A 27511-nucleotide genomic window follows, 5' to 3' on the forward strand; every position below is an offset into this window, starting at 1 on the left:
TTCTAATATTGAATTTTTACAGCATCAAAATCAGACTTTGAATTTAAAAAAACAACAGTGGAAAAAATTAATCCAGAGTAAAAAAATTCAACTTCAAAAAATCCAGTGGAAAAAAATTCAACTTACAAAAAAAAGAACCAGACTCAACATCTTCCACTGAATTTTTTGAAGTTTAATTTTTTTCCACTGAAATTTTTTTAAAGGTGAATTTTTTTACACTGATTTTTTTTTTTAGATGTTGATTTTTTTTACACAATTTTTTTTTTTTTTTTTGAATTTTTTTTTTTTTTTTTACACTGTTGATTTTTTTTAATTCAAAGTCTGATTTCGATGCTGTAAAAATTCAATATTAGAAATTCATATTGAAACTGATGGCACAGAAAAACTTCCATACAACGTAAAAATTCAATATTAGAAATTCATATTGAAACTGATGGCACAGAAAAACTTCCATACTTTTGGACTTGCTTTTAGTTGAGTCTGAGAATTCCTTCTCAATAAAAGCGTGTGCCCTCCTGACGTAATTGGCCGCCGTTACACGTCAACGGAGGCGGGTTTAGAGACTTGGAGGCAGACTCTTACTGTGAAGGCGAGGGGAGGCCTGTACAATGCTTAGTCACGGTGAGTTACCGCTTTCCCCCCCTCCTCCTTCATATGTGGCTCACAGCTCGGCAGACCGTGATGGAAGGGCTGGTGAGTTTTTTTTATGATACATTTACGCAAGGAGCGACGACTAATACCACTTGTGCGGACAGATTAGTGAGCTAGGGGGGTGGCTAGCAGTGGGAAAATGTTTTAAAGACGGATTTGTTAGCATGTTGGTGCTGGTATCGGCTCGCAGCCGTTACTCTGCTGTCTATTATTAGGAGCCTGTTTTGCTGTCAGCTCTGTTTCCGAAGCGTTTAACTTGTTATTTGTGGCGTCCGTCCTTTACGGTGGGACCTCTTTGAGTTTACTGTCGTCGGAGACCCGCGTCTGTTTATAGCCTTTTTCACGCCAGCTCCCTGTAATATTTTTTTGGACGGAAACTAGCTCAGAAAAATGATGACCTTACAGTCCCGGAGCGAAAGGGAAACAGCGCTTTGTGTGAAAGCTGTTTATGTCAGGTAGGTAGATGGCGCGGAAATCTAATTCCATCGCGGCTTATGTAAGAAGTAGCTCCGCTTCTGGGTCGTGTTTTGGTACATCCAGTTCCACTGTTTGCAGGGTAAGGAGTTCACTATGAGTCACCGAGGAGGGAAGCTCTTTGCCTAAAAAAAAAATGCCAATGTACGTAAAGCAGTGTTTATGCGTTCGTTACACCCTTTGCCCATCCGCGTTGTGCTGCTCTGTAGCATCAAAGTCGGTGCCAACATTGAGTTGGTCACCTAGTTAACTTCAGTTGTCTCCAGTTGTGCAGCCCCTGCTGAGTGGCAGCCAAGTGTTGCAGGCCCTGAAGGGCGGCTCCAAAACTGAGGTGCAGGGTCTGCTAGGGGTCTTCGGAGGCGACATGGGAAAAGTTTATTCTCAGGATTAGATCACATTGAGTATAAATCAGGGTGTACTTCAGATGCTTTGCAGATATTTTTAATTTTTTTTTACATTTATTACTTTATTCTATTATTATTATTATTATTATTACATTTTTTGTTTTGTTCTTATGGCACCAAACAGACCAGGCCAAATTCCTTGTGATGTACAAATTACTTGACAATAAAACCTTTTCTGATTCTGATGCTGACACTATGATGTGCACCAGTAATCTAAATCTGTGTCAAATAGGAAACCCCCGAGGTGCAACCGCTGGACTGATAGGTTTGCAGATTGCAAATTGCCACATTGCCCAATATTCAAGCCATCCTTTAAGCAAAACCACCCAAAATCTTTTGAGTGTTTTATCCCTTTAGAAAGCCTACTTTTGAATGTTAAGGGGGGGGAGGGGTGTGTGACAAAATAGGCAAATGAAAGATATCCTGTTCATTGATTAACCCACTATTTGCTTTTCTCTCATTGAGTTTTTTTTTTGTTCTGGAGCAAAAGTATCTCACCCCAGGCCAGTTTTGACCAAACTGTACTACCGTAGGTTATGATTGTTTACATTTGTCATACCCAAAACCTGGCATGATGTGCATGATTATTTCTGGAATATCAGAGGTCTGGAGCAGATACACACTGATACTTGAGTAGCCTGTTTGTCTGCCTTAGACTTTGGGCGAGTTGAGCAATATGTTCAGCGTGAAACTATGTTACCCAGAAACCGAGAGGGAGAACAGCTCTGCAATAAATCTGAAACATAATGTGTTTCATATTACAGCGAGTTTAACGCGCTGACGAGCTTATGACAAGCCTCTTGATGGCATTTCACTCATGACTGTCTGCTGATTACAGTTTATCTTTTCTTTATCATTGTTTTTGTTTTTTTTTCTCTTCATTGATACTAATTTAACAGAACAGTTGTTAAGTAACAGAGCCGTATCGGACAGCCTGTCCGCTGCGTCCTCTCTTATCACCACCTCAGCCCTGTGTGTGCATGTAGGTGCACAACTTTTAGGCGCTGTGTTATACAAGTGAACACTCACAGCGACATTGTTGCTGAGTAACTATGACTCTTCCTATTCAGAGATCAGCAGACAGTCAGTTGCGATCTGTTCTTTGTACTTTGTGGCCGTCGCAGGCAGTTCACGTTCTGAAAAGCAGAAGTTCGAATGGCAGAAAAGTGAGATGTTCGTTTTGCTGCATCCCTCTTGGTCCGCTTTTATGGTCCTCTGCGGATCTGTGCCGACATGGTCCCTGTATAGAAAAAATGAACTTCCAAACCAGCCTGCAGAGCCGTCTCCTGCTTGCTTTTGTATCCCCTGCACAACTGCCATAATTGTTTTATACTTGCTTGATCTAAATCATTCGAGCTGGACTGCTTTATTCCTCATCATCATTGCTTTCATTTCCCCTAAACCTTTATGAGAGCACCAGAGAGCTCTCACGAAAAGGTCGCACTCTAATAATTAGGCCTGTAACAACAATTGATAGAGTATCGGCATTTATTTGAGATGGTCTCTGATAATTATCTTTATTGATTCCTTGTCGCATCCCTGTCTTCTGCTGCATTTTTTTTTTTATTTTTTATTTTTGTTCAGCAGCCCTTAGACCAAATTCACAATTTTCAGTATAGTTCGCATCACACTGTGTGTTTCTCTTGTGGTGGGAAGTTTTGAAATCCAGGGGATCTTGCTCACACTGACATTTTTCGCCCAAACTTAACCCCCAACTGGTCTGAGCGATTACCATCAAGCATGACAGCTGGCACTGTCATACGGACGAATATCTCTCTCGTCACAGACGTCATATTATCATACAAGCAGCTCCTGGTGTTACGTGTCTGATTTGCTCAACTGGTTGTTGGAGAAAACTGTCAGTTTCTCTGCGGCTTGAGCAAGTCTGTCGTGACGTTGCACACTCTCAATGATGTTTAACCCATTTTCTGCTTTTTCAGATTTTAATGCGTCCGTGTTCCTTTGCTCGACATCTCTTGCGCTCTCGTCTGCTGTAGCTCCTTGAGGGTTTAATCATCGCTCCTCCTCCCGTGTCGTCTCCTTGAAGATGTCAAAATCCCTAAATATCCCGTTAGAGAATGAGTGGTCTCTGCAAGTTTCACTCATCACATCACCGGAGCCTTGACACATAGCGTTTGTTGACCGCCCTATTTGAGACCAGAAATCCCCATCGAGTCTTTTTTTTTCGAAGTTTGAGGTTTTGCTGCTACTCTGTCAGTCTTATTGTGGCCCCATTTTTGGCTGTTGGGACGTAAATCCTATAAACAGCTGCAGCACTGCACTGTGCACACCTTGATTCTCAGGTAGATTATTAAGCAGCAGTTGGTTGAGAGACAAAAAGCTGGCGTTCCAAGGGTTGTAATATTTAAAAAAAATAAAATAAAAAAATCCCTCTTGATAAGCTGTGCGTTTAGTATAAATTTTTTTTTTAATTTAACTTGACAAAATAAAAGATTCCTGTGGATCTAAAAAAAAAGTAACCCTTGATTCTCATGAATAGATCATATTTGTTGAGGTTGTTACATGTTTGCTAGACGTCAGTGTGTGTGTGTTGGATTCTGCGGGTTGTTGCGTAAACTGTTCCCTCTGTTCCGGTCCCAGCTGGATTGGTCACAGAGTCAAAAACACACTGTGTTATGCCGGACAACTAAATTCGAGCCTTGTTAAAGTCACTTCAGAGTCCTTCAGAATTAAATATCACCTCCTCACTGCTCCTTACATGCTAATCTGTACAGAGGTTTGCATTTTGTTTTAAGGTTTAGAGGCTGTGAAGCTTCTTTTGTCGTGGAATGGAACGGTGGATCAAATAGTCTTTGTTTTTGTTTTTTATCAAGCTAGCATGTTTATAGGTCAGTGGACATAGGGCATGATGCCAGTTTGTGTCTTTGCATCAATAAACTTTATCTGATTAAGTCTGTAAGGACCTATTTGTGCTGAGTCATTTGTTGCGTAAAACAGCGTGCTCGTCAGCGTTAATGTGGGTTAGTTTTTTGTTTTTTTTCAACAGAACAAATCAGAGTTATATCTTTTTCAATGCATATGATATACATACAAACTTTCTCTTCCCTTCTCTTCTCAGCTGTCAGCTAAAGCAACTGCTTGGTAGTAAACACGGTGGTGCAAAGGAATTCCAAGGAAGCCGTCTCAGAAGAAGACCATTCATCAGCTCTCCTTCCCTCTCTATTCCAAAGTGCTCCAAGTGACGCTTGTGATGCTTTTGGCACTTGATTCTCTTCTTGCCCTTTAGGGTCAACAAGCTCTGAACTGCCATATTTTCCGTGTCTGACTCAGCTGATTCCATCCAAACTGTCATCTTAAGTAGGTTTGAATGACTTTTGACTTTTTATACTGAAGCAGCAAGCACTTAAGTAAATCAGTTCCGAGACTGGAAATGCGCTCATGATTAGAGTTTTACTTTTAGATTATCTGAACCATTGCTTTGTTGAGGGCATTTGAGCAATAAATTTGGAAAGAAAAACTTTTTCCGTAATCAAGAGGCACGGTGCCACCATTTATTTATTTTTTTTCTTCGTTCGCCTTCAGGAATGATTATCAGAGTTTCTGTCGACGTCGCTGAGGAGGGGAAAGAAAAGCTGTTCCGTAGCCAAGACAAACAGTTGACTGAAAGATCCCTTTGAGTCATAGTTGTCATTTTTAAGAAACGTCATTAGTCTATTCTGCGAAGCTTAACCAGAAGAATTCTCAACTTCAAACATTTCCATCATGTTGGAACTGCAGCGGGCAACAGTGCACCGAGCCACGAGAGGCAGCTCCCACACCAGTTTCTTGTGATGTCGTAATGAGCAGCGCAGCTGGACTCAAGTACTGAACAGAACAAGGAAGTTTTCATAAATAAGACTTTCAATCAGACCAGGCACACCCAAGAGAGCTGGGAGCTGTCTGTGTACCCACCTGCCGATTACCTCAGTTTGAACTCCATTCTTTAAAATTTTACCCATGCCTGCATGTGGCGCGAGGATGCCCCATAACACTACCAGCTGTTCTTGAGAAAGAGTCGGAAGGGGAGAAAGGGTACATAGGAAATGTCAGAGTGCTTGACAGAATGCAAGGCGCTGGTGACTCCATCCACGCGCAACGGTCACCGCGTCTTCAGCTACACGCTGGATAGCCACACGTCGGCTGCCTTCGCCATCATGAACGAGCTGCGTCTGGGGCGGCAGCTGTGCGACGTCACGCTGCGCGTGCGCTACAAGGACCTGGAGGCCGTGGACTTCGTGGCTCACAAGGTGGTGTTGGCGTCCTCGTCCCCCGTCTTCCGGGCCATGTTCACCAACGGCCTGAAGGAGTGCGGGATGGAGTTGGTTCCCATTGAAGGGATTCACCCCAGGGTGAGTTAGATATGTGTTTACACCACAGCTTTTTTTTGGGGGCATATTCACCGTGCTGCTTTCCGGCACACAGCTGGATTATGTTACAGTGCCTAAGGAATAGAATCGACATTCTTTTCTATAGAAGTTTCCGTTTGATTTGAATTCCAGTCCCAGAGGATTACACAGATAGTGTTAAACAGTTTGGTGCAGGCTGTCTGTGATGCTGCAGAATGACTAGGACAGATCAGATGGAACATGATGGATGTATAACTCCATTAAAGAGCTGATCAGCTCTTTGAAACCGAAGTAGAAATAGAAACATACACGATGAAAGGTACATAATGAGTTGGCTGAGTAATCTTAGTTTGACATCTGTTTCTCATGCTTGATGTTAAATACACACATAAATACAGTATCTGGGACTTGTTAGCTTAAGAGATGCTGATCTCTCTCTGTTCCCCTCCTCATAACTTTCTCTTCCATGCATCGCTCTTAATCTAATCTCAGGTTATGGACAGATTGATAGAGTTTGCCTACACAACCAGCATCTCTGTAGGCGAGAAGTGTGTCATCCATGTGATGAACGGTGCCGTCATGTACCAGATAGACAGCGTGGTCAAGGCCTGCTGTGATTTCCTCGTCCAGCAGCTTGATCCCAGCAACGCCATTGGCATCGCCAGCTTTGCTGAGCAGATTGGCTGCACAGAGCTCCACCAGAAGGCCAGAGAATACATCTATATGAACTTCAGCCAGGTAAGAGTAATCAGAGCTGTTTATGTCTTCTGTCGTCTTAACTTTTTTTGTTTTCCAGTTTGTTTCCACGTTTTTGTATTGTCGATATTGAAAATGTGGGAAGTGCGAGAGGGAGGTTGGACACGGGGCAGGTTTTATTTGACGTTTTTGATTATGGTTAAACCCCCATCTGAAAGAATAGCTGAGAAGTGTTTAATCAAAAATGTCTTATATGGATTTATGAGGATACTATAAATGTAGTTACCCTATTTATAGCTGAAACCAAAGACGGAGCGTCATTATTCACAGTAAATTCTGGACCAGGGCACGTGTGTTAAGTGCTCTCTTAGTAAAAGTTGTTTCACTTCTTACATTGTGGGTTGTTTTGTTTTTTTTGGTTTCTTTTCTGCCTCTGTCTGCGGTTGGCGCATACCGAACTGCAAACCATCTGTACAATGCGGAGTAGCAGAAGTAAAAGCACCTCAAGACTTTCCACAGGAAAACGCAGTCGTATCAGAAGAAAATAAAAATTGCATTGTCCTGCGTAATGTTTGATTCATACATGCTGTCAGCAATGTTTTATTATGACTGTCTAAGGCAGGAAGCCAGATTCCACCACTGTCAGCTCAACTGAGTGCTGTACAAAAGTTCTCGACTTGGAACTGCTCTTTTGGGCAATCTACAGTATGTGATGTTGCCATTTCTAAACTGCCCCAGGCTTTTCTTTTTCTACTCGCATGTCAGAACACGCTGGACGTCAAAAACGCAGGTAGTAATTTACCTCCGACCGGTGAGCCAACATATCACTCCGGCTTTAGTTTAAATAGGACTTAGACTCCGTTTACCTACGGTTGGTTTTAATAATAGCGAGCACAATCAAATTAACGCTGATATAAGTTGAATTATTTATCACTTTGAATGATTCTTCACTTAGTTTGGATCAGACATTGTCCACCGTTTGCATGTTCTTCGTGTCTTTTTGATTTATTCAGAAAAAACAAGCTATTTGAAGACAATTGTGATTTCACCATTTTGATATTATATGGAAATTTTATAACTCGTAAAAAATATGAGTAAAATATCATATTTCGTATGTTACAAATTAATGTTGCTTATCCGGTTGTTTTGAGCTCAGCATTTGAATTGGAAAAATGTTGTTACAAACTTGTTCCTATCTCTGCTTCCAGGTAGCAACCCAGGAGGAGTTCTTCAACTTGTCCCACTGCCAGCTGGTCAACCTCATCAGCCGCGACGAGCTCAACGTGCGCTGTGAGTCTGAAGTCTTCCAGGCCTGCGTGGCCTGGGTGCGCTACGACCGGGAGAACCGGCGTCCGTACGTCCAAGCCTTACTCCAGGCTGTCCGCTGCCATTCCCTCACCCCCAACTTCCTGCAGGCCCAGCTCCAGTCTTTGGAGTGGGACCCACAGTGTAAAGACTACCTGGCCCAAATCTTCCAGGACCTCACCCTCCACAAACCCACCAAAGTCATTTCTTGCAGAACTCCTAAGGTGCCGCAGCTCATCTACACGGCCGGGGGTTATTTCCGTCAGTCTCTCAGCTACCTGGAGGCCTACAATCCGTGTACAGGAGCCTGGCTGAGGTTGGCTGACCTGCAGGTTCCCCGCAGTGGCCTGGCAGCCTGTGTGATCAGTGGGCTTTTCTATGCTGTCGGTGGTAGGAACAACGCACCCGATGGCAACATGGACTCCAATTCTCTGGACTGCTACAATCCTATGAACAACTGCTGGCTTCCGTGTGCGCCGATGAGTGTTCCCAGGAACCGAATCGGGGTTGGTGTCATCGATGGCATGATATATGCAGTCGGCGGTTCACATGGGTGCATTCATCATAACAGCGTGGAAAGGTAAGCAGTGGATATTTTCTATATCTTTTGTCTCTTACAGAGACTGAGCTTTGATTTAAAGCTTGTTGATCTAAAATAATTTAAGCGTTTGCCTCGGTCTGGACGATATTTGTAGTACAGACTTAAGTTTTGACTGTCTGAGGTCAGTGTGTACGACAAAAAATAAGATCAGGTAACTTCCTGGAAAGGATCTGGTAATGTTTCACTTCCTGCAATTTATTTATAGTTTGCACAAAGCTGCCATGAGGGTATTTTAATCTACAAGGAAATATCTTGGTGTTACAAATGTAGCGAGGGCTTTAAAAAGGCTATGATTGCAGTGAGGGTTTTTTTTTTTTTCCCCTCTCCCCTAACCAAATTAAGAATATTCTTTTCCTTTCCTGGAGAAATTGCTCAAACCATGAGGGAATTCTTACCTTCATTTACCTTCAAAAGGCACTTTTGTTTATTCAGCCACTGCTTTATAGTGTTATCAGTGAAGTTGTTAAGCCTGTTGACAGGTTCCATAATAAATGTCTAAAGCAGGTGTTTGAGTGTCTGTTACTCAGCCCCAGACATACCTACACTGCGGTACAATCCTTTTATCTTGTCCTGGGAATTTTGTGTATCTTGATTCAAGGCCCTAAATGTACCCGAACTGAGCGCAATGCGTTTGATGACTGAAATGTCAATTAATAATCTGGCAAACCACAACTTCTGTGTCTGCGGAACACATCGGAGCTGTCGGAATGGCCACATGATGACGTCAACGTCTGACCTCCCAAAGCAGAACTGCAAACAGATAGTGAGAAATTAATCTGTGCCCAGTTACAGCAGTCATCCATTTAATCTGGTGCTGCTTTACAGCGGCTGTTTGTATGTGAGCGTGAATAAACCAATGAATGAACCAGTGAGAACTCGCCTCATACGCTATAGTCTCCTGGCTAGCTAAGAAAAAAAACAAGGAAGTAATAATAATACCTACAAATAAAGTTTGAGTCATGCTTCTACCAATTGAAGATTTGGCAGCTAGTTGGTAAGAAGATGAAAAATGTAACAAAGGTGAAGGCATTATCTGATGCCAGCAGATTATAACTAGGGATGTCCCGATCAGGTTTTTTTGCCCCCGAGTCATTTGATTTTGAGTATCTGCCGATACCGAATCCCGATCCGATACTTCTACAGTACATTAAAAAAGATGAAGAAACAGATCCAGGATGTCCCTGATTCTTTATTTTATTCACTTATTTTATAATTTAACACTTATAAACAGAGCACTTCTGTGAGGTAGCTTGAACAAAAAAATTAATCAAGTAATAAGCTAATTCTTCACATTGTAGTTTAGTGCAACAATGTCTAATATAAAAACGAGCAGCAGCTCAGTAATGTGCTTTAACTGCACTCCTAATTCTTACTCTCCTCCTCTGGCTTCCTGTTCTCATCAAGGATGTTAGCGATGTCCTTGCCACCTCTTGAAATCCCAAGTTTGCATATTTAACAGTTTTCAATCGCAACGTTTTTGTCATCCACTTTAAAATACCTCCACACCGCAGACATTCGGCCCCCAGCTTCAAGCTGCTGCCGTGTTCTGCTTCGCTTTACGGCAGCAAAGTGACGTCATGCCGCATGTTTCTGTGTGGAGTTGAGACCGTAGATATAAAAATTCAGGGAGTTATGATTATTGTAGTTGGGGATATACACCTTCCTCAGTCGAAATAAATGTAATGTGGAGGCATTGGAGACCCATCCAAGATGGCGGCCGCGCTGATACGTCAGCTCCAATAGGCAGCGTCGGTCTACGAGGCGTCTACGTATATTATGTCTGTGGTCGAGACGGTCTGACTCTGTACCACCACATAACAGGAAATACTAAGCTGTTATATTTCCCCATTTGTTTTGAAAGATTATAGTTCTGATAAAAAATAAACAATTAGAATAAATATACCTATATAGATAGGCTACATATCCGATCCCTAATCGGGATGAAACGTCCGATTTCGATCAAGTCTGAAACCGATCACGTGATTGGATCGGGACATCACTAATTATAACCAAATGGGAAAATGTATACTTTTCAGTGCTACCCTCTCACACATTTCACCATGAGGGTAACATCCCTGTTTGCTGGAGAAAATGTAGAAGCAGCCACCGAATGTTCTCAGATTGCTCCAACATCAAATGTATTATTTGTGATATTTACTTACCCTCAGGACACTTTTAACTGGGAAATATCCCCAGAAAGAAAAGCTGTCACACTGAGGGTGTGTGCCTAAATGGATATGTTTATTACATTAGAGCCCAACGTTAAATGCGGCGGTGAAACCACTATTACAAAATTTACATTTTACATTACATCTGCTCATTTACAGAATCTGTCAGTTCTAAATTTGAGCACTTTGGGTTAAGTAGGTAATGCCCCCAAAGGCCTGATTTCATTTCCACTTCCTACTTGTTTTAAAGTTGGTTCTCTTTTTTTTTTTTTTTCTCTTTTATTCAACAAGTGATGTATGAATATGAATATACAGAAAGCACCTTATAGATGTGTTTTTTGGTGCTGGACAGTGGGGGGAAAAGTGATGAATAGACATTTCTATGCGTGTTTATGCTCTACAGGTATGATCCAGAGAAGGACCAGTGGCAGGTGGTGGCTACAATGTTATCGCGGCGTATAGGTGTGGGTGTTGCGGTCATCAACCGGCTGCTCTATGCTGTGGGGGGGTTCGACGGGTCCAACCGGCTCAGCTCCTGTGAATGCTACAACCCTGAGAGGGATGAGTGGAGGACCATGGCCCCCATGAATACTGTGCGGTCTGGAGCTGGTAAGAAAGAAATTTGGAAAACCTGCTGAATGTTTTGGAAGAACAGTCAGCCCTTTGTACAAATTTCCATCCTTCTTTTTTTCTTTTTTAAAGATGGATAAATCTGACCAGATTTTCTTTTTTTTTCTTTTTAATGCTGGTGAGATCAAATGACACAAAAAAAGATTTTCAGGACGTTAGAAATAAATCACGTCCCCCTTCGAAGGATTTGAAATCAGGACAATAAAACATTTTTGTCATTTATTTAAGCCTTTATTGATCTAAAACTTCTGAATTTAAAGAGGAAATACTTTCTTTTTCTCATAACTGTATGTCGCTTTCAGGTTGTTTGAGTTGGATCTAAAAAAAATAAATGGATAAATAGAGCACTCCATTATTGCAAGTGAAAGCCTGTTCATCCATAACTACTTTTAAAGTTTTATGAGTGAAGTCTCTTAGTATAGTTTGAGTAACATGGAGGAGTCTTGCCAACCCCGTAAGGTGGCCGCTGTGTCTAAATAGATTTCACATCTTTGAATAAGCTAATGTTGATCTCATAGGTGTGTGCTCTCTGGGCAATCACATCTTTGTGATGGGCGGATATGATGGCACCAACCAGCTGAACACAGTAGAGCGCTACGATGTGGAAACTGATACGTGGAGCTTTGCTGCCTCTATGAGGCACAGACGCAGCGCTCTGGGAGTCTCTGCCTTGCATGGACGCATCTATGTATTGGGTGAGTAGTAACTAGAACCGAATCAGTTGAAAGAAAACTTGTTGTTGCATTGTGTCCAACTTTCAGGCTTTTAAGTCCCTTTTTGGTGATTTCCTCCTCTGCCCTTGTTTTTTAACACATACCAAAAATGTCTGGTAGCCTCTAAGCTAAGCTTAGTTCCTCTCTGTGAAAGACGGTCATTATTTAACAAAAACAAATCACATCATTACTGCTTCTACAGGAATTAAGGCCCCGTTTACACGATAGGAAGACTCAGATATTTTCCTGCGGTTTGGCCTCTCATTTACACCAAAACCCTGTTTTTATCACAGAAAACGATTATTTGTAAAACCTCCGGCCAAAGTGGAGATTTCTGATAACGCCGGTTATGTGTTGCCGTGTCAACTGGGAGAAACGGCGTTTTAGGTTCTTAAACGTCACATTATGCGCCAGAAAATGCTTAACGTCATGCGAGCGCCTTGTGTTTACAGTTTGTTTGGCTACTGATCAGGATTATCATGGATGATGTTAAAGTTCTACTAATTTTTACGGAAAAAAGTTGCCCTCACCCTGTACTATTTGGCTGATGAGGGTAGACTTCGTAAAACAGCAAACGCATTCGGTCTGTCTAGATCGGCTGTTTCAATAATAATCAGAAAGATTTATAGAGCGATTACTGTCCACTTGGGTCAGAAATATGTGTTATTTGTTGGTGTCGATTCTGAGGATTTTGATTGGCTTGCATGGCTTTATTCCTTTCCCTACACTGCCGCCAATAGGTTTGGCATAGTTATTATGGCGCTTGACGGCGTATATATGCGGGTTGATGTAAATGACAAGTTTTTTGAAAACGATGTTGTGTGCACGATGTTATTATTGAAAACGGAGGGGGGGAAATATTTGTTTCTCTAAATACCCGGCTATGTGTAAATGTGGCCTAAGAGGGTAAGTAGCAGCCTGATGCTGCTAATCAAACGATCATCGGCAGGTGTGAGCACTTCTACAAAAGCAGAAGTTTTTGTCAGCCTGCTGTTCTGGAGCATTTCGTTATGTGATACTAGAATCAATATAGAGGAAAATGTGTCATAAGGTGAAACTTTTTCTACATCTGTAGGGAAGAAATTGCGCTGCGTTCTTTGCTCCCAAATGACTGCGTAGTTGTGGTAAACTCGTGGCATGCTAGCTGTTCCTGGAAGAGTTTGTACTCGACGACGTTTTGGTTGTTGTTGTTTTTTTGTGTTGTTTGTTTGTTTGTTTGTTTTCCCAAGGACTTCCACACAAAAGTGTTTGATGGCTGCGGCCTTCAGACTTTTATCTTTCTCATGTTGGAGCACCGTAAGCATCTAAGCTCGCGGTGCTTTCACCGGAGGCTGCAGTGGTGAAGCACGCTTCTGTTGTTCTTTTTAAGGCTTTACAGCTTGATGCATTAGGCCCCTCTTGTGGTGGTAGTAATGCATTACTTCCAGCTGCCAGTTGCATCAGTATAGTTCCATATCAAGACGATGCTGGCGTAAACTATAAGATTTTTGGTAGTTTGATTACAATTCGCAAAAAAGTAAAAAAAAAAAAAAAAATCATTGAATCAATTAACTGCCGTGGAGGGACCTTAAGAGAGGTGTTCTTTAACAAAAGCCTGAAAACCTGAATGAACTGAAGCAACTATGTGGGGGAAAAAATGGGCCAAAACTCCTCCACAACAATGTGAGAGTCTGATGACGTGAAGGAAATTATTACTTCAAGTTATTGCTTCTAAATGTGGTTCAACAGACTACTGAGGTCGTACTTAGTTTTTTTAGACATTGCTTCTGCAGTTTTTGTTTAATAAATGATTATGCAGCCTAATATGTCGTGCTTTGTTCATGGCATGTTATAACATACTGTATTTACTTCATTGTAAGACCTTGTAAGGAACACATTTTTATCATTTTTCTGTATTCTGTTTTTTTTTATTACTTTTTTCTTTCTTTTTTTTTAAAATTGTTATTGTGTCATGATTTATAAAACCTTAGAATTGTCACTGTACGTAGTAACTTTGCTTTTTCCCTGCTATTGTCGAGCATATTTGCATCTTGGAGTTTTTGTACAAAAATTGGGGGGGGGGGGAATGAGACCCTAAGTATGTGCTAAAGAGACCTTGTGCGTGATATATATAACCGTTCCTAAAGTTATTGTGTTTCGTACTACCTTCTTGATCCTGAACTCTAAAAGCAAAACATCAACATCCTGCTTTACAGGAGGTTACGATGGCAACACTTTCCTGGACAGCGTGGAGTGTTACGACCCAGAGAAGGACACCTGGTCGGAGGTGACGCACATGACTTCAGGGCGGAGCGGCGTGGGTGTGGCCGTTACCATGGAGCCCTGCCAGAAGGACCTGCCGCAGTGCCAGAGGTCTGAGAGGGAGAGGGGCGCGGTGTCACCATCCGGTCAGTCTGCCAGCTCTGGCTTTCACCACAGCGGACCCTTTGTCAAAGGCACATGAAAGTTCAGCGCCAGATGCTGTCAGCCTCACTCCAAAACTCACCTCTGTCCCAAATCAAGATGAGGACAGAGGTGAGCTGGAACGACACAGCCTGCCTCACTGACTCTCGAAGAAAAAATTTTCAATATCAGTAGTATTCTATTCTCAGTGCACCGCTGATATTCCTCCATGGGGTGACGAGAACTTTCTGCATTCAACCATCCAAATTAAGTATGACCCCCCCCTCCCCAGACGATCCAGGTCCCGTGACTAACCTCCGACTCATTTGTTGGTGGTGCGATGTTGCAGAGCGTGTAAGTGTTCACATGTGGCGTTTCAAGCCCTCAGACCATCTTTTATCAGAGAAGGGCTGCAAACTAAGGAAGTCATTCTATTGGCTCAAAGAGTCATCAGGGTCTCATGTTTCATTCGAATCTGATAGGAGAGGAAATTACGAGATAATGGCAACAAAAGTAGCATTTGTCTGTATAAGCGGTAGAGTTCGAAGTGCCATTATAGTGCCCGTGGGCATTATTGTTATCAGTATATTATCTTGGAGTCTTTGTTACAGATTCAGTCCACGTGTAGAAATCAATGGTCACAAGATGAAGCTCCTGCTTGACAATGGGCTTCATGAAAGAATTTTTTTTTTAATTTAGTTTTATGTAAAAACTTCTTTTTTTCTTTTGCAAAGTCTTGTTCCAGTTCACAGTGTGATTTGCGAAATCTGCCGCAAAACGAGTGCAAAACCATCTCAAACGCTGGAACTTCAGGTCTATCAAAGTGACGGTGGGGTTGTTTTACAAAAGAAGCTCGCTGCCTTTCCGTACATGACCATAATACGAGTTGGCAGTCACAGGAATCTGCCACCCAGCCGTTGGTTCACTAAATGCACCTTGCTAAAATCAACAGTCCCACAATACATTCCAGTTTCATGACGGCTAAAATGTTTTGTTTTTGTTGCCTTTTAATCTTGACCCACAGACACGGGTGTTTCTGATTTGTTTAAGACTTTTATAAATGAGAGAAATTAGTGGAAAAAATATTGGGGAAAACATGTTTTTATAATCGAGTATCAATAACACACTGACCATCCTAAATGGTGGTCGAGTTCACTTAACACCTCCCCAAAACATCGCAGCTCTCATGCAGGGAGGACTTTCTGTTGCGTTAAAGCGCCTTTGTGTGATGTGTCTGATGATAAATTGGCAGCAGGTCGTGTTGTGGACAATATTCGTGACCAGAAGTGGCAATAATACGACTCCATTGAGGCATAACTGCATCCAAATGCCAACCTGTGTATACGAGTGGTTCTTGCATGAAGCCCATTGTCTCAAATTCAAGTTTCGGTACAAGAGATGCCGGAAGTCGGGTTGACAGCAAATGCATCTTTTCGTCTCTGTACATGAAATGTGAAATTTTTAGAAAAAGACTCCGTTTGTCTCCTCAGGCTCCCACAGAAATCTGTTGGTGGTTGTGCAAAGCACGACTGAAATGAAGAAAGGAGTTTAGACTGTTCAGAGGAAGCATACTGTAGCATTTGGAAACCTGGATTCAAACTTCTCATTGAATGTGTTTTTATATGTGTGTGTGTATGTGTGTGTGTGTGTGTGTATATATATACACACACATATAAAAAGAAAAAACACTAACCACTGACAGAATACGAAACGCTCCCCCACCTGCTGTTGTCTTTTTTTTTTTTTTTTGGTTGTTTTGGTTTTCGTATCCAAGAGACCTCAGAAACGGAAGTGACCATATTTGTGCAGTAGTGTTCAAATACTGTATACTAATGACAAAAACTCGCTTAAATAAGTGTATTTGTAACAGCAATTTAAGCTACAAAAGTTTTTAAGAGATGTTTTGTACATTGATAATCTAAGAAGTCTTGTACAGAATTCCAGAGTTCACTTTTTTTATTTATTTGTTCAAATCATTTTTTTTTTCTCTTCTGGTTTTCTCGTTGCTTTAAACTGACATCGGCTTTGTTCTCGACCTGACTCTTGGTGTAGTGTTTTTTTTTTGAATAACCAGCATGCAATGGAACTCAGCGAGAATGCCTGTTGATAATTTTGGATGTTTGTTAAAGAAAAAGAAAAAAAAAAATGCTTCACCTTTTAAAAAAGGGACTTTTTTTTTCTCTTCTCCAGTCGGTCGTTGGAATGGAAATTAGAATATTTAGTCTGCTTTGTACATTTTCTTTTCCCAGCAAAAAAAAAACGGGAAAAAAAACATAAATCTGTTTCTTGTACTGCTCCAGTCTTCTAATAATTACATTTTTTTTTTCCCAACTGTCTGCCTGCATCTGTCCGTCTGTCTGTCTGTCTTACCAAAAAAAAAACGTGCGCTCATCTTGAGGGTATCACATCCAAACAGGTTTTAATGGTTCAGAAATTACAACCAGTGTTCAGAATATTTTTGAAGTGATCAGCCATTGCTGTAAAGGAACATTTTTCTTCAAAGCCAGAGCAGCTCTGGAGTAGCTTTTTCTTGATCTGAAGGAAACGGCGCCTGTAAGACAAACACGTGGGCGTGCATGGCTTCCAACTTAACTTGGTCACCAGTGTTCACTGATGTGACAGCAGCAAGTTTTTTTTTTTTGTTGTTGTTGTTTTTAGTGAAGCTGAATGTTCTGTGACACCTGAGTCCATCGCAGGTTCTCAAGCTGAGTGAGCTGCTTTGCTGGAGACGAAACTAAAGGAAGAAAGATCCTCCAAAAGAAAACAACTGAAGGCAGCAGCGTTTAAAGGCTTTACGAAGTCTCACCGAGAAGGAAACTCATTTTTCGGGATGTTCGTGGGCTCAAGACTTCGGGCAGTCACTGACTGCAAGGGATTCTCGAGCAAATATCTGATTTCCTTCTTTCTTTTTTTAAATAGTTGTCAATTTTTTTTAAGTGCTCTTACATATTAAGGAGCTATAATTCCTAAATTCTTCCTCCCACTTAAAAAAAAAACCAAACTTCATATTAAAGCTGGAGCTATGCTTAAAGCAATAATCCACCATACGAATGGGAATTGAATAAGTTTTATTTGACATCTTTAAAACCAAAACCGTGTTCAGGTCCAAATATTTTCTGACCTACTTCTGGGTCACCTTTACATTTGTGCGGGTTTTCAAAGCAGCAGTGACCACTGGAGGGAGCTAAAGCTCCTTTATGTGGAACGAAGCTCTTATTACCACATTAAATTTAAAACAGCTCAATGCTACCACATTCATTTTAACCATAGATATTCATGGCAAATGGCCGCTTTTTTTTTTTTTTCTTTTTTTTTTAAATGATCTTTCTTTGATGTACGTGCTCGTCGGTCTGCACTTGAGTAGGTATCCCATTTAACGACCACCCATGATTTCTATCTATCAACACATCTAATTTCCTGTCTAAGCCTGGCAGGTGGATGTGGATGTGAGCCGTTATTAAATCGTCCAAAGGGAAAACATCCCGGCTTACGAGTATTAAGAGAGAATCTCAGCAAAGAAAGAGGCAGACCTTTAGAAAAAAGAAGAAAAAAAACCCTTTTATACTGTTACATCAATGCCATAATCCTAAGAAAGACTTTTACTGCACATTAACTTTTGCTGTTAGACTCTTCAGTAATTATTAGCAGTGTCATAGCTCACACTGTTTATGCTGCAATGAATTTAACCTTCTACACTGTGAGAAAAAGAAGAGCTGAAGCTTAAAGTAATCCCAACCCCTCTCACTGTTTCAACGCCTTATAGAGAAAGGGGGATATGTTGGGGTATATCTTACTTTGTAAAGGCACTTCAGGAAATAGTGGTTTTCTACAATCTCCTACATATATAGTGTATTTAAATACTTTGGTCCTGATCAGCCAAGCTTAATATGAAATGACAGGTAGGTGCAGTACTTATCAGTCAGAGCCTTACAAAAGAAATCCCTTTGTGGCTTTTCAGCCTAGTCAATAAATGCCAATGAAAACACTGGTGACAGTAAAAACATGGATCAATAAAGGATTATTGATAGAGGCTCCTCGGGCTTTATGAGGGTTAATTAATGTTTTAAAGGGACTCACTGAGAGTGGGTTTATTTTGAAATTGCTCTCCGGAAGTGTCGTGTCACGTTTCGCTGCCTTCACACTGCGCTCCTCTGAGGTGATGTAGAAAAAGAAAAAAAGAGACAAACTTCCCCCCCGGACCCCAGTGGATCCTATCCGGACTCAGGTAAGCCTCGCCCGGCGGACGCCGCTTGTGTCGGCTCCGGAACTACTTTTCGGGAATTTAAAGTTGAGTTTCAAGGGCGGCAGGTGTTCTTTGGAGCGCGCGCCCGTGTGTTTGCGTGACTTAATACGAATTAAGTTTGGAACAGTTTGAGGAAAAAGCATTTGGGAAGTCGCCTGTGTTCAAAAAGAAGCGGTGCTGTGAAGATGCCTCTGATAACTCGGGGGTGTTAGAATCCTCCAACCAGCCTGCTGCGGTTGTTTCTGTATTTATCCGCGTTGAAAGGTCACAGAAATATATGAGGCTCATTACTCTTTTTTTTTTTTTTTTTTTAGATGCGTGTCAGTGATAATAGCTCTTAAACGATATATTACGCTACATGACGAAGGGAATTTTCCTTTCACGGTTTCCTCACTTCTTTCCTCAGAGGTGGTGTAGGAGGTTTGTTTTTTTTTTGTTGTCCGAGTAGTTTTTCCGCTTTGGATCTACATTCAGTCCTGAATCAGACTCCATTCATTCGTCGATTCGTATCTCGCTGTGTGTACTTGTGTGTCTTATATTTCAAACCTCTGAAACAATGTTCTCTGGAGACTGCAGTGAGCTGAATGCCCGTCTTCTCCCCAGAGTTCAGATCCACTCCTCTCTGTCCTCTGTGTGGTGCGGCTGAAGCCACGATGATCGCGCTGGGGGAATTCAGAAACCTCGGCACGGAGCAGAACTCCAAGTTTCGGGTGCTCAAACCATGGTGGGATGTTTTCTCAGAATACCTGTGCGTTGCTATGCTCATGATCGGAGTCTTTGGGTGCACCTTGCAGGTGAGTCATCTGTATTTGGAAACAGATTATTACTGATAATTACTCACTACAATATAGCCTAATGTGCCCCCCCCAGGAACAAGTCCTGCCCCCCTGAGAATAAATGCAAGTGGTGATTTTAAAAAAGCATATATCTGCAAAGTTTATAGCTTTATTATTTTATTTTTTTTATCGTGTTTACCCGCCTCCGTAAACCTTAACCCCTTGCTGCTGAAAAAAAAGGCGATTTTCACATTTTCTGATGTTTTTGTTGTATATAATGATCTGAAATGTAGACTTAATGAAGGTAATAAATAGCTGGAGTTGGCTGGATGTCTTGCCCCAAGTATCTACTTGAATTTAAACCCTCTGGAGAATGTGGAAGATGTTAATTAAAGTTAAAATTGACGGTCATGATTTATGCTAGTGTGACCATATTTTCATTACCGAATTTAATTATTACTATTATTATTATTATTATGCTTGAAGTTGTTGTAGTGGTTTTCCATCGATTTTTTTTTTTTTCAGGTATTGTTTTCTGCCCCCCCAGATGAGCTAACTGCCCACCCACACATGCCATTCTGGTCACACCTCTGGGGACAAATGATTTGCTCCTTTTTTTAAAATAAATCAATAAATCCAGTGTAGCGCCCTTGAATAACCTGTGAACCTGCTTACAGTATCTCCCACACTCCTCTCTCTCTGTCTCTTGGCAAAGCACAACTCCTGCAGTGTTTGACTGGGGGGGGGATGGGATGGGACAATTAAGAAGAGGACACAGTTGCGCGGAAACTGAATATTTTAATGAGTGGAGTTTTTAAAGTGAAACTGAAAACTGGACATACAAGGACAGAGGGTGGTGGGTGCTGTTCAATTCAAAGAAACAGTCGCAAACAAAAGATGTCTGTCTTGGATCTGTTCTTGGGTGGTAAAAGCAGGAGGCCCTTTGCTGCCCGTCCTCTCTTTAGCAGAAGAGATAAGCATACTATAAACTTGGTGTTTATGACGCACAGCAACACGCGGTAGGTTACAGGATAACTAGCAGCAAAGCAATCCAACTGCTGCAAAGTACAAACCAAGTAAAGCTATAAAGCTTACAGTTAGGGATGGCTCAGGTGATCCTGAAACATCCCATAGTTAAAGGGGAACTCCGGGGCATTTGAAGCGCATTTCCATTGCTAGAGGTTGTCAAATACTGATAGTAGGACACAGAGAGGTGCAAATCTGCGCTCCCTGTGTGGAGATCGCGCTGTTCGCACACCCTGTCATGCGAGGCTAATACGTGGTGGCTAAGGGGCAACTGCTAACCCTTCCACGTAAAACAACAACTTGCACACAGCAGAAATGTCACACCACTTTATAAACCATCCGACAATAAAGTCACAAGCCTTACCATCAAAACCATATGCATGGTTCTCACATTACTGGCATGGGGACGTTACAAAACAACTTTATAAACAGCATGTAACTCACGGTTAGTTGTACGCTCGCGCATGTGAAAGCCCAAAAGAGTCGATGGACGATACTCCCATATACAAAACAATTATCTTCTCTAGAAAAACTGCGTTCAAGTATTTAAAACATTACAACAATATTACTGGGCATGTATTGTTGTAATGTTTTAAATACTTGAACGCAGTTTTTCTAGAGAATATAATTGTTTTGTATATGGGATTATCGTCCATCGACTCTTTTGGGCTTTCACATGCGCGAGCCTACAACCAGCCGGTGAGTTACATGCTGTTTATAAAGTTGTTTTGTAACGTCCCCATGCCAGTAATGTGAGAACCATGCATATGGTTTTGATGGTAAGGCTTGTGACTTTATTGTCGGATGGTTTATAAAGTGGTGTGACGTTTCTGCAGTGTGCAAGTTGTTGTTTTACGTGGAAGGGTTAGCAGTTGCCCCTTAGCCACCACGTATTAGCCTCGCATGACACGCTGTGCGAACAGCGCGATCTCCACACAGGGAGCGCAGATTTGCACCAGTCTGTGTCCTACTATCAGTATTTGACAACCTCTAGCAATGGAAACGCGCTTCAAATGCCCCGGAGTTCCCCTTTAAAGGGACACTATGTAATAAATTAAGTCATTTATTAGCTCAAATCAACATATTCATTCATAAGTTAGTCCTCATTGGTGTAAAATGATCTCTGTCAAAAATCTCACTTATCCTCCTGAGTGAAGAATAACTTGTCTGTATCTACATAGAGCAGGTAAGCTCTATGGAGGCTGCCATGTCCTTCTGGTCTATGAAAAACGACGAAGTGCCGAGAGGGACATAAAGCACTTCGAATCGCGATTTCCCCACCAGGCCTACAAGCGGAAATGACGTCATTGTGACGTCATTTCCGCCAAATGGCTTATTACAGCCGCTAATGCTAAATAGATTTTATTCCTTGGCACCTATGTCTTTGTGTTCATTGGCTTTCTTTTTGTAAGTGCATCATCTTCTTCTTTTTATTATTATTCCTATGCTCCCCCTGGCTATCTTCTTTTTGGCGTTATGCTCACATTTGTAAACTGTTATTTTGTTGATTTACTAATAAAGTTTAAAAAAAAAAAATGCTAAATAGATTTTATCTCGTAAATTATCCCACTAATAATGCATTGATTGTTACCAAACTTCTGCCGTAGTATACATAGGCTCTTAACTCACAAAACGAGGCATTAGAAAGTTTGTAAGTTTACCGGGAGTTTATTTACCGCTGCTAATGCTAACGCTGCGTCGACGTCACTTCCGGTAACTCCCGGAAAATGACTAATTGCATTGCTTGCACACCAAAGGAGATGTTATGTTATCTGACATGTTATCTGTCATCTGTGTTTATAGTGTTGTTGTATGTGTGTTATGTAATCCTTTGTACTGTGTGTCTTGATTTCTTTTTGTTTGTATGGACCTTGAGTCTGAAGCTATAGCTTCTTGAATCTTGACACATTCCGCTTGCCGTAGTTCAAGAAGTTGCAGCGCACATTTGAAAACGTGAGGCGCTAGAGAGCAAATTCATTCAACTTTGCAAAATAAAATTGCACCACTAGATGGGGGAAGAAATTACATAATGTCCCTTTAAGCTGCAATAGGCCCAGACTGCTGGGGGGCCTCATCTGTCACACCTTTCCTCACTTTACTCTCTTTTTCCCCCCGTTTAATTTCTGAAATGATATTATGTAGATGTGACATGACTGTGGTCATTAACTCGTGTTTCCCTGTTCCAACAGGTGTCCTTTGAATGGTGTTACAGTGTTTTTTTTTCCCCCCTTTTCTGTCCTCTCAAACCCCAGCTGGTCAAGGCCACCCTTCCTGGTTCTGGTTCTGCCAGAGGTTTCTTCCTGTTAAAAGGGAGTCGTTTCTCTCCACAGTCGCCTCAGGCACGCTCAGGACGGGAGATTGGACTGAAGACAAGTTTCGTTGCAATATCTTGGTTTCCTTAGCTCGGAAATTGTTTTTGAATTGGCTTTATATGAATTAATTGCATTATTTTGAAAAAAATTATGATTACAATGAATTGAATTCCAATTGGCTTGAATTGGACTTTATTATTTAAGTGCCTTGAGATGACATTTGTTGTATTTGGCGTTAAATAAATAAATAAAAATGAATTGAATTGAAGTACCAGGCTATAAGTAACTTAAAGAATTTCTCGACTGCTGCTCTGCTCTAATAAAATCTTGATTTTTATACCCGTAGTATAATCTGACAAGACCCCAATTCAAGTAACTTAAAGGCAGCATCCGTGCAGTGAATTCGGCTGTACATGTATGTATGATCGCCCGCAGACAAAGTTAGAGGCAGCAGACTGTCCTGAAACGTTTTTTTTTTTTTTTTTTTTCTTTCAGTCCACTGTCTTGCAGTGTCAGACATTCTTGGGTTAATAATTTAATTTTGCTCCCACATATGTATACATTATCAGTCTAATTGAATGGCCAAATTGAGCTATAAGCGTTGCCAAACTCAGCTTTGCATGTACTCCTGCTAACTGATAGGCTGAGCAGGAACCTAATAAAAAGAAGAAGAAGAAAACTTGCTCGTGCGACAGAATCAGATACGGTTAGCTTAGTTGGAAGAAAAAGGAGTGCAGCGGCCCAGAGTTGTAACACTTTAATAGGGCAGTTTAATTCAGTAGCACTTTATTGCTAAGCAACTAAATGCATCGTCACACATTCATATTATTTCTATCCTTCCCAGCTCATTTGAATGCTTTCATCCATTTTCCACAGCTGACGCAAGATAAGATTGCGTGCCTGCCCAGCCGCTTCACCAGCCCAACACCTGAGGCAATCAACTGCAGCCACATCCGCAACTACAGGGATAACGAGACGTCACAGAGCACGCTGGCCAAGCCCGTGAGCCCCATCATTCGGGAGGTGTTTGGCAACAAGAACAATCTAGACATTCACCAATATATATTTGTCAACCACTACTGTTACGAGACGTCTGTGCACTGGTATGCAAAGTACTTCCCGTACCTTGTTGTGATCCACACTATGATCTTCATGATCGCGAGCAGCTTCTGGTTCAAATTCCCTGGCACCTCTTCTAAAATTGACCTATTTGTCATCATTCTGGGGAAGTGCTTCGATTCGCCTTGGACCACGAGGGCCTTGAGTGAAGTCTCTGAGGAAAGGGGAGAAGAAAAGCTGGTCAGCTTGAGGAGGAATAACATGTCAAAGGATTCTGCCGAACGAGGAGAAGATGAGGAGGAGACGGTAGGGCTTCTTCGCTCCTCCTCTGTCAAGTCTAATCCGGAAAAGAAAATGCCAGAACCCCAGTCTGCCCCCTCCGTGTTGGACAAGAAGGAAGGAGAGCAGGCCAAAGCTCTTTTCGAAAAGGTGAAGAAGTTTCGGACCCACGTGGAGGAGGCGGACATCTTGTATCATATGTATGTGCTACAGACGTCGCTGAAAGTCTTCAAGTTCGTCGTTATCATCATCTACACTGCAGTGCTGGCACCAAACATTGAAATAGTTGTGCGCTGTTGTGTTCCTCCGGACTTGACTGGCTTCGATATTTATTGCTGTAACCACAACAAAGCCCATCTTTTTTCCAAGCTTGCCTACTGCTACATCTGCTTCGTGGGAGTGTATGGACTCATGTGCATCTACACCCTCTACTGGCTGTTCCATCGGTCTCTGAAGGAGTACTCCTTTGAGCAGGTCAGATTTGAGATGGGTATTAACGACATACCGGATGTGAAGAACGACTTTGCTTTCCTTCTGCACCTCGTGGACCAGTACGATGCTCTGTACTCTAGAAGGTTTGCCGTCTTTCTGTCTGAAGTCAGCGAGAGCCGCCTCTATCAACTCAATCTCAACTACGAGTGGACGGACAAAAAGCTGCGCGCCCGTCTCACCAAGAACTCCAGCGACAGGCTGGAGCTCCACCTCCTAATGTTGCCAGGGCTTCCGGACACAGTCTTTGAGATTGCTGAGGTGGAATCCCTCAAACTGGAGCAAGTTAACAATGTCACCATCCCAGCTGGCGTGGCAAAGCTGGACTCTCTGCAAGAGTTATCATTGATCTACAGCCCAGCAAAACTACAGCTGCCTGCGCTGAACCACCTCAAGGAGCGTTTAAAGGTTCTGCGTCTGGCTTTCGAGAGTTTAGAGGAGGTCCCTGTGTGGATGTATTCCCTTCACGGCCTGGAGGAGTTGCATCTGAATGGTCCTTTAACCAATGAGGTGTACAGAAGTAGCACTCTGGAATCCCTCCGAGAGCTCAGAGCTTTAAGACTCCTCACCCTCCGCTCCAACCTGAGTAAGATCCCACCCTGTGTGGGGGATATCGCATCACAGTTGCAGCGGTTGTGCATCAACAACGAAGGGGTCAAGCTCCAAGCTTTTAGCAGCTTGAAGAAGCTTACTAGCCTAGCTTCGTTAGAGTTGGTGGGCTGTGAACTGGAACGCATCCCAAGTGCCGTCTTCAGCCTGAACAACCTGCAGGAGTTGGACCTGAGGGAAAATAAACTCACCACCGTGGAAGAAATCCTGAGCTTACAGCACTGCCGGCGTTTGGTGACGCTCCAACTGTGGCACAACAAAATCACTTACATCCCCGAACATATCAGCAAGCTGCGCACCCTGGAGACGCTGGATCTGAGCTGGAACAAACTGCAAAAGCTTCCCTCTCGGCTCTTTTACTGCACCAAAATCCGCCACCTCGACATCTCCCACAACCAGGTCACCTCTCTCCCTCCCGAAGTGAGCATCCTTCAGGGCCTTCAGTTCTTTTCTGCTGCCTTCAACGCCTTAGAGACACTCCCAGAGGAGCTGTTCACCTGTAAAAAACTAAAGACTTTGATTCTTGGTAACAACTGCCTGTCGAATCTTAGCTCCAGAGTGGCCAACCTGGCCCAGTTAGTGCGACTAGAACTGAAGGGAAACCGTCTGGAGTCTCTACCTCAAGAGATCGGTGACTGTCCCCTGCTGAGACAAAGTGGGTTGATAGTAGAGGACAATCTGTTTGATCTGCTGCCATCAGATGTACGAAACAAGCTGACTCAGGGCTGAGATTGTAGGGCGAAGGATCGTCACAGATTCCTCTTTTATCAGGTTAGCATAGTAGCTACGACTGTTCAATGAGAAAGCAGCTCATGAAACAATTAGGAAAAGCATCCGTAACCAAAACCATAATTGACCAAGCACAGAAGGACTCATTAGTGATCAGGTATTGTGAAATGTGTTCTCAAGTCTGTGTCCCATTTTTTAAAAAAAATAAAAACAAAAAAAAACAAAGGGTCATGTAAATAAAAATTTGTACATTAATTTTCACCTAAATTGTTTTGTTTTCTTTGCTGGTTTTGTTAGTGTAAATCATACATTGCTGGAAAGTGTAAAAAAGAAATGTTCAAGAGTCGGGAGAGAAAATTCATACGCAGGCCTTAAAGCATTGTAGGCCAGTATTTTCACCCAGACTCGTGATGTTTTCACTAAATATTTTTTAGGGCTGTATCCTTTTGAACAAGTTTATACAGCACGAAGAGGAGTTGGCTCATGTTGCTCCCTCTCAGGTTTGGGGCGGGGGGGGGGGGGCTTCAGTAGACAGATAAAAGCTGTTCATCTCTTTGTTTGCAAATGAAATCGGAGCATGGGATATGAAACACTTAGTGATTTACAGTGATTTTCTATGAAGGCTTCCCTGAAGCCTTATTTTTCTTTTGCAAAATGTCGTACATCCTGTGAAATATTGACTAAACTATCGTCAGGGTCATTGTGTTCAACGAATTCCACGGCAGTTGTCATGGCAATCGTGATATCAGTTGAATTCACCTGTTTTTTTTGTTTGTTTTTTTTATTTGTTTGTTTTTTGTCTACCATTTTTGCCAATAATGTTACACTCGGTGCAGAAGGTAAACAAGTATAAACAAAACTGCCCTAAAAACCCCAAAACCCCGTAATATCACATTTCTATTATTGATGAGATAGGAATATGGAAGGTTATTGTAGTTCTGGAAGAAAACTCTCATTTTAGATGTAAAAAGAAAGAAAAGAGGAAATGAGAAGCGCGGTTTCTGTATTCTTTGCCATAATCTTCTCTCAATGCATCTCTGTCTCAAACAGCCTAACAGCACGCGGTCATGTCCTGGCCTGCGTGGCTCCAACAGTTCACAGGCATACCTCTGTGATCAAGGCACACTCTGACGTGCCCCTCCGCCTCGTGTTTTCCTTCCTTTCAGGTTTCATCGTTTGAAAAAGCTGTGGGAGAATTTAGCAATTGTCTCAGAAACTTATATTTATTTTAAACTTAGTTATTTTTCCTAAACAGCCTATTTAATATTCTACTTCCAGAATCCCATAATAGGCTGTTTAGGAAAAATAACGAAATCTGTAGCTCCCTCTGAAGCCTGTAATCATGCTTGCAAAAATCGAGCGCTCCCGGCTGTTTTTAACCAATCAAGTTAGGGTGGAGGAATCCTACCTGTCAATCACAGCTTGTGCACACGCTGCTGAGCGTGAGTCTGCCCCAGCTTGTGTGCGTTCACAGAGGGGGAGGGGTTTGGGGGGCGATTCGGAGCTTGTTAGAGGTTGGGGAAGGGACCTGAAAGTTGTATCAGTTCAAATTCTCCGACTTTAGACTCGGAATTTTGAAAACTTGCCGACTGCAGCTTTAAGGTGAAAAGGATGAATCT

General features: G+C 42.1%; 2 protein-coding genes across 6 annotated transcripts; both read left to right on the plus strand.

The window, feature by feature from the left end:
* Positions 1 to 630: 630 nt before the first annotated feature.
* Positions 631 to 16702, plus strand: keap1b (kelch-like ECH-associated protein 1b). Of its 4 annotated transcripts, XM_075462686.1 has the most exons (8): positions 631 to 693; positions 4609 to 4847; positions 5073 to 5878; positions 6368 to 6613; positions 7780 to 8456; positions 11049 to 11254; positions 11794 to 11970; positions 14184 to 16702. In XM_075462686.1, exons 3-8 carry the CDS (start codon positions 5573 to 5575, stop codon positions 14429 to 14431), a joined length of 1860 nt encoding a protein of 619 aa, XP_075318801.1. In that variant the 5' UTR covers positions 631 to 693; positions 4609 to 4847; positions 5073 to 5572; the 3' UTR covers positions 14432 to 16702. The 4 variants fall into 4 exon arrangements, with proteins under 4 accessions (XP_075318801.1, XP_075318798.1, XP_075318799.1 ...); XM_075462683.1 differs by having other exon boundaries at positions 4609 to 5878; XM_075462684.1 differs by lacking the exon at positions 631 to 693 and adding an exon at positions 714 to 1106 and having other exon boundaries at positions 4609 to 5878.
* A 1020-nt stretch (positions 16703 to 17722) lies between these two features.
* Positions 17723 to 26153, plus strand: LOC142378327 (volume-regulated anion channel subunit LRRC8C). 2 transcript variants are annotated; one of them, XM_075462689.1, is made up of 3 exons: positions 17723 to 18595; positions 19217 to 19407; positions 23604 to 26153. In XM_075462689.1, the coding sequence occupies exons 2-3, from the start codon at positions 19267 to 19269 to the stop codon at positions 25890 to 25892; spliced, it is 2430 nt and encodes an 809-aa protein (XP_075318804.1). In that variant the 5' UTR covers positions 17723 to 18595; positions 19217 to 19266; the 3' UTR covers positions 25893 to 26153. The 2 variants fall into 2 exon arrangements, with proteins under 2 accessions (XP_075318804.1, XP_075318802.1); XM_075462687.1 differs by lacking the exon at positions 17723 to 18595 and having other exon boundaries at positions 18923 to 19407.
* Positions 26154 to 27511: the final 1358 nt, after the last annotated feature.

Source organism: Odontesthes bonariensis, chromosome 4 (assembly GCF_027942865.1).
Source record: "Odontesthes bonariensis isolate fOdoBon6 chromosome 4, fOdoBon6.hap1, whole genome shotgun sequence".
NCBI classification, from domain to species: Eukaryota; Metazoa; Chordata; class Actinopteri; order Atheriniformes; family Atherinopsidae; genus Odontesthes; species Odontesthes bonariensis.

What these genes read in the sequence shown, in the direction of transcription:
- keap1b (XM_075462683.1), top strand. Translation starts at nt 5,573, where the DNA reads ATGTCAGAGTGCTTGACAGAATGCAAGGCGCTGGTGACTCCATCCACG. An exon ending in TCTATATGAACTTCAGCCAG is followed by an intron (nt 6,614 to 7,779) that starts GTAAGAGTAATC and finishes CTCTGCTTCCAG; the next exon opens with GTAGCAACCCAGGAGGAGTT. An exon ending in TACTGTGCGGTCTGGAGCTG is followed by an intron (nt 11,255 to 11,793) that starts GTAAGAAAGAAA and finishes TTGATCTCATAG; the next exon opens with GTGTGTGCTCTCTGGGCAAT.
- LOC142378327 (XM_075462687.1), top strand. Translation starts at nt 19,198, where the DNA reads ATGCCCGTCTTCTCCCCAGAGTTCAGATCCACTCCTCTCTGTCCTCTG. An exon ending in TCTTTGGGTGCACCTTGCAG is followed by an intron (nt 19,408 to 23,603) that starts GTGAGTCATCTG and finishes CATTTTCCACAG; the next exon opens with CTGACGCAAGATAAGATTGC.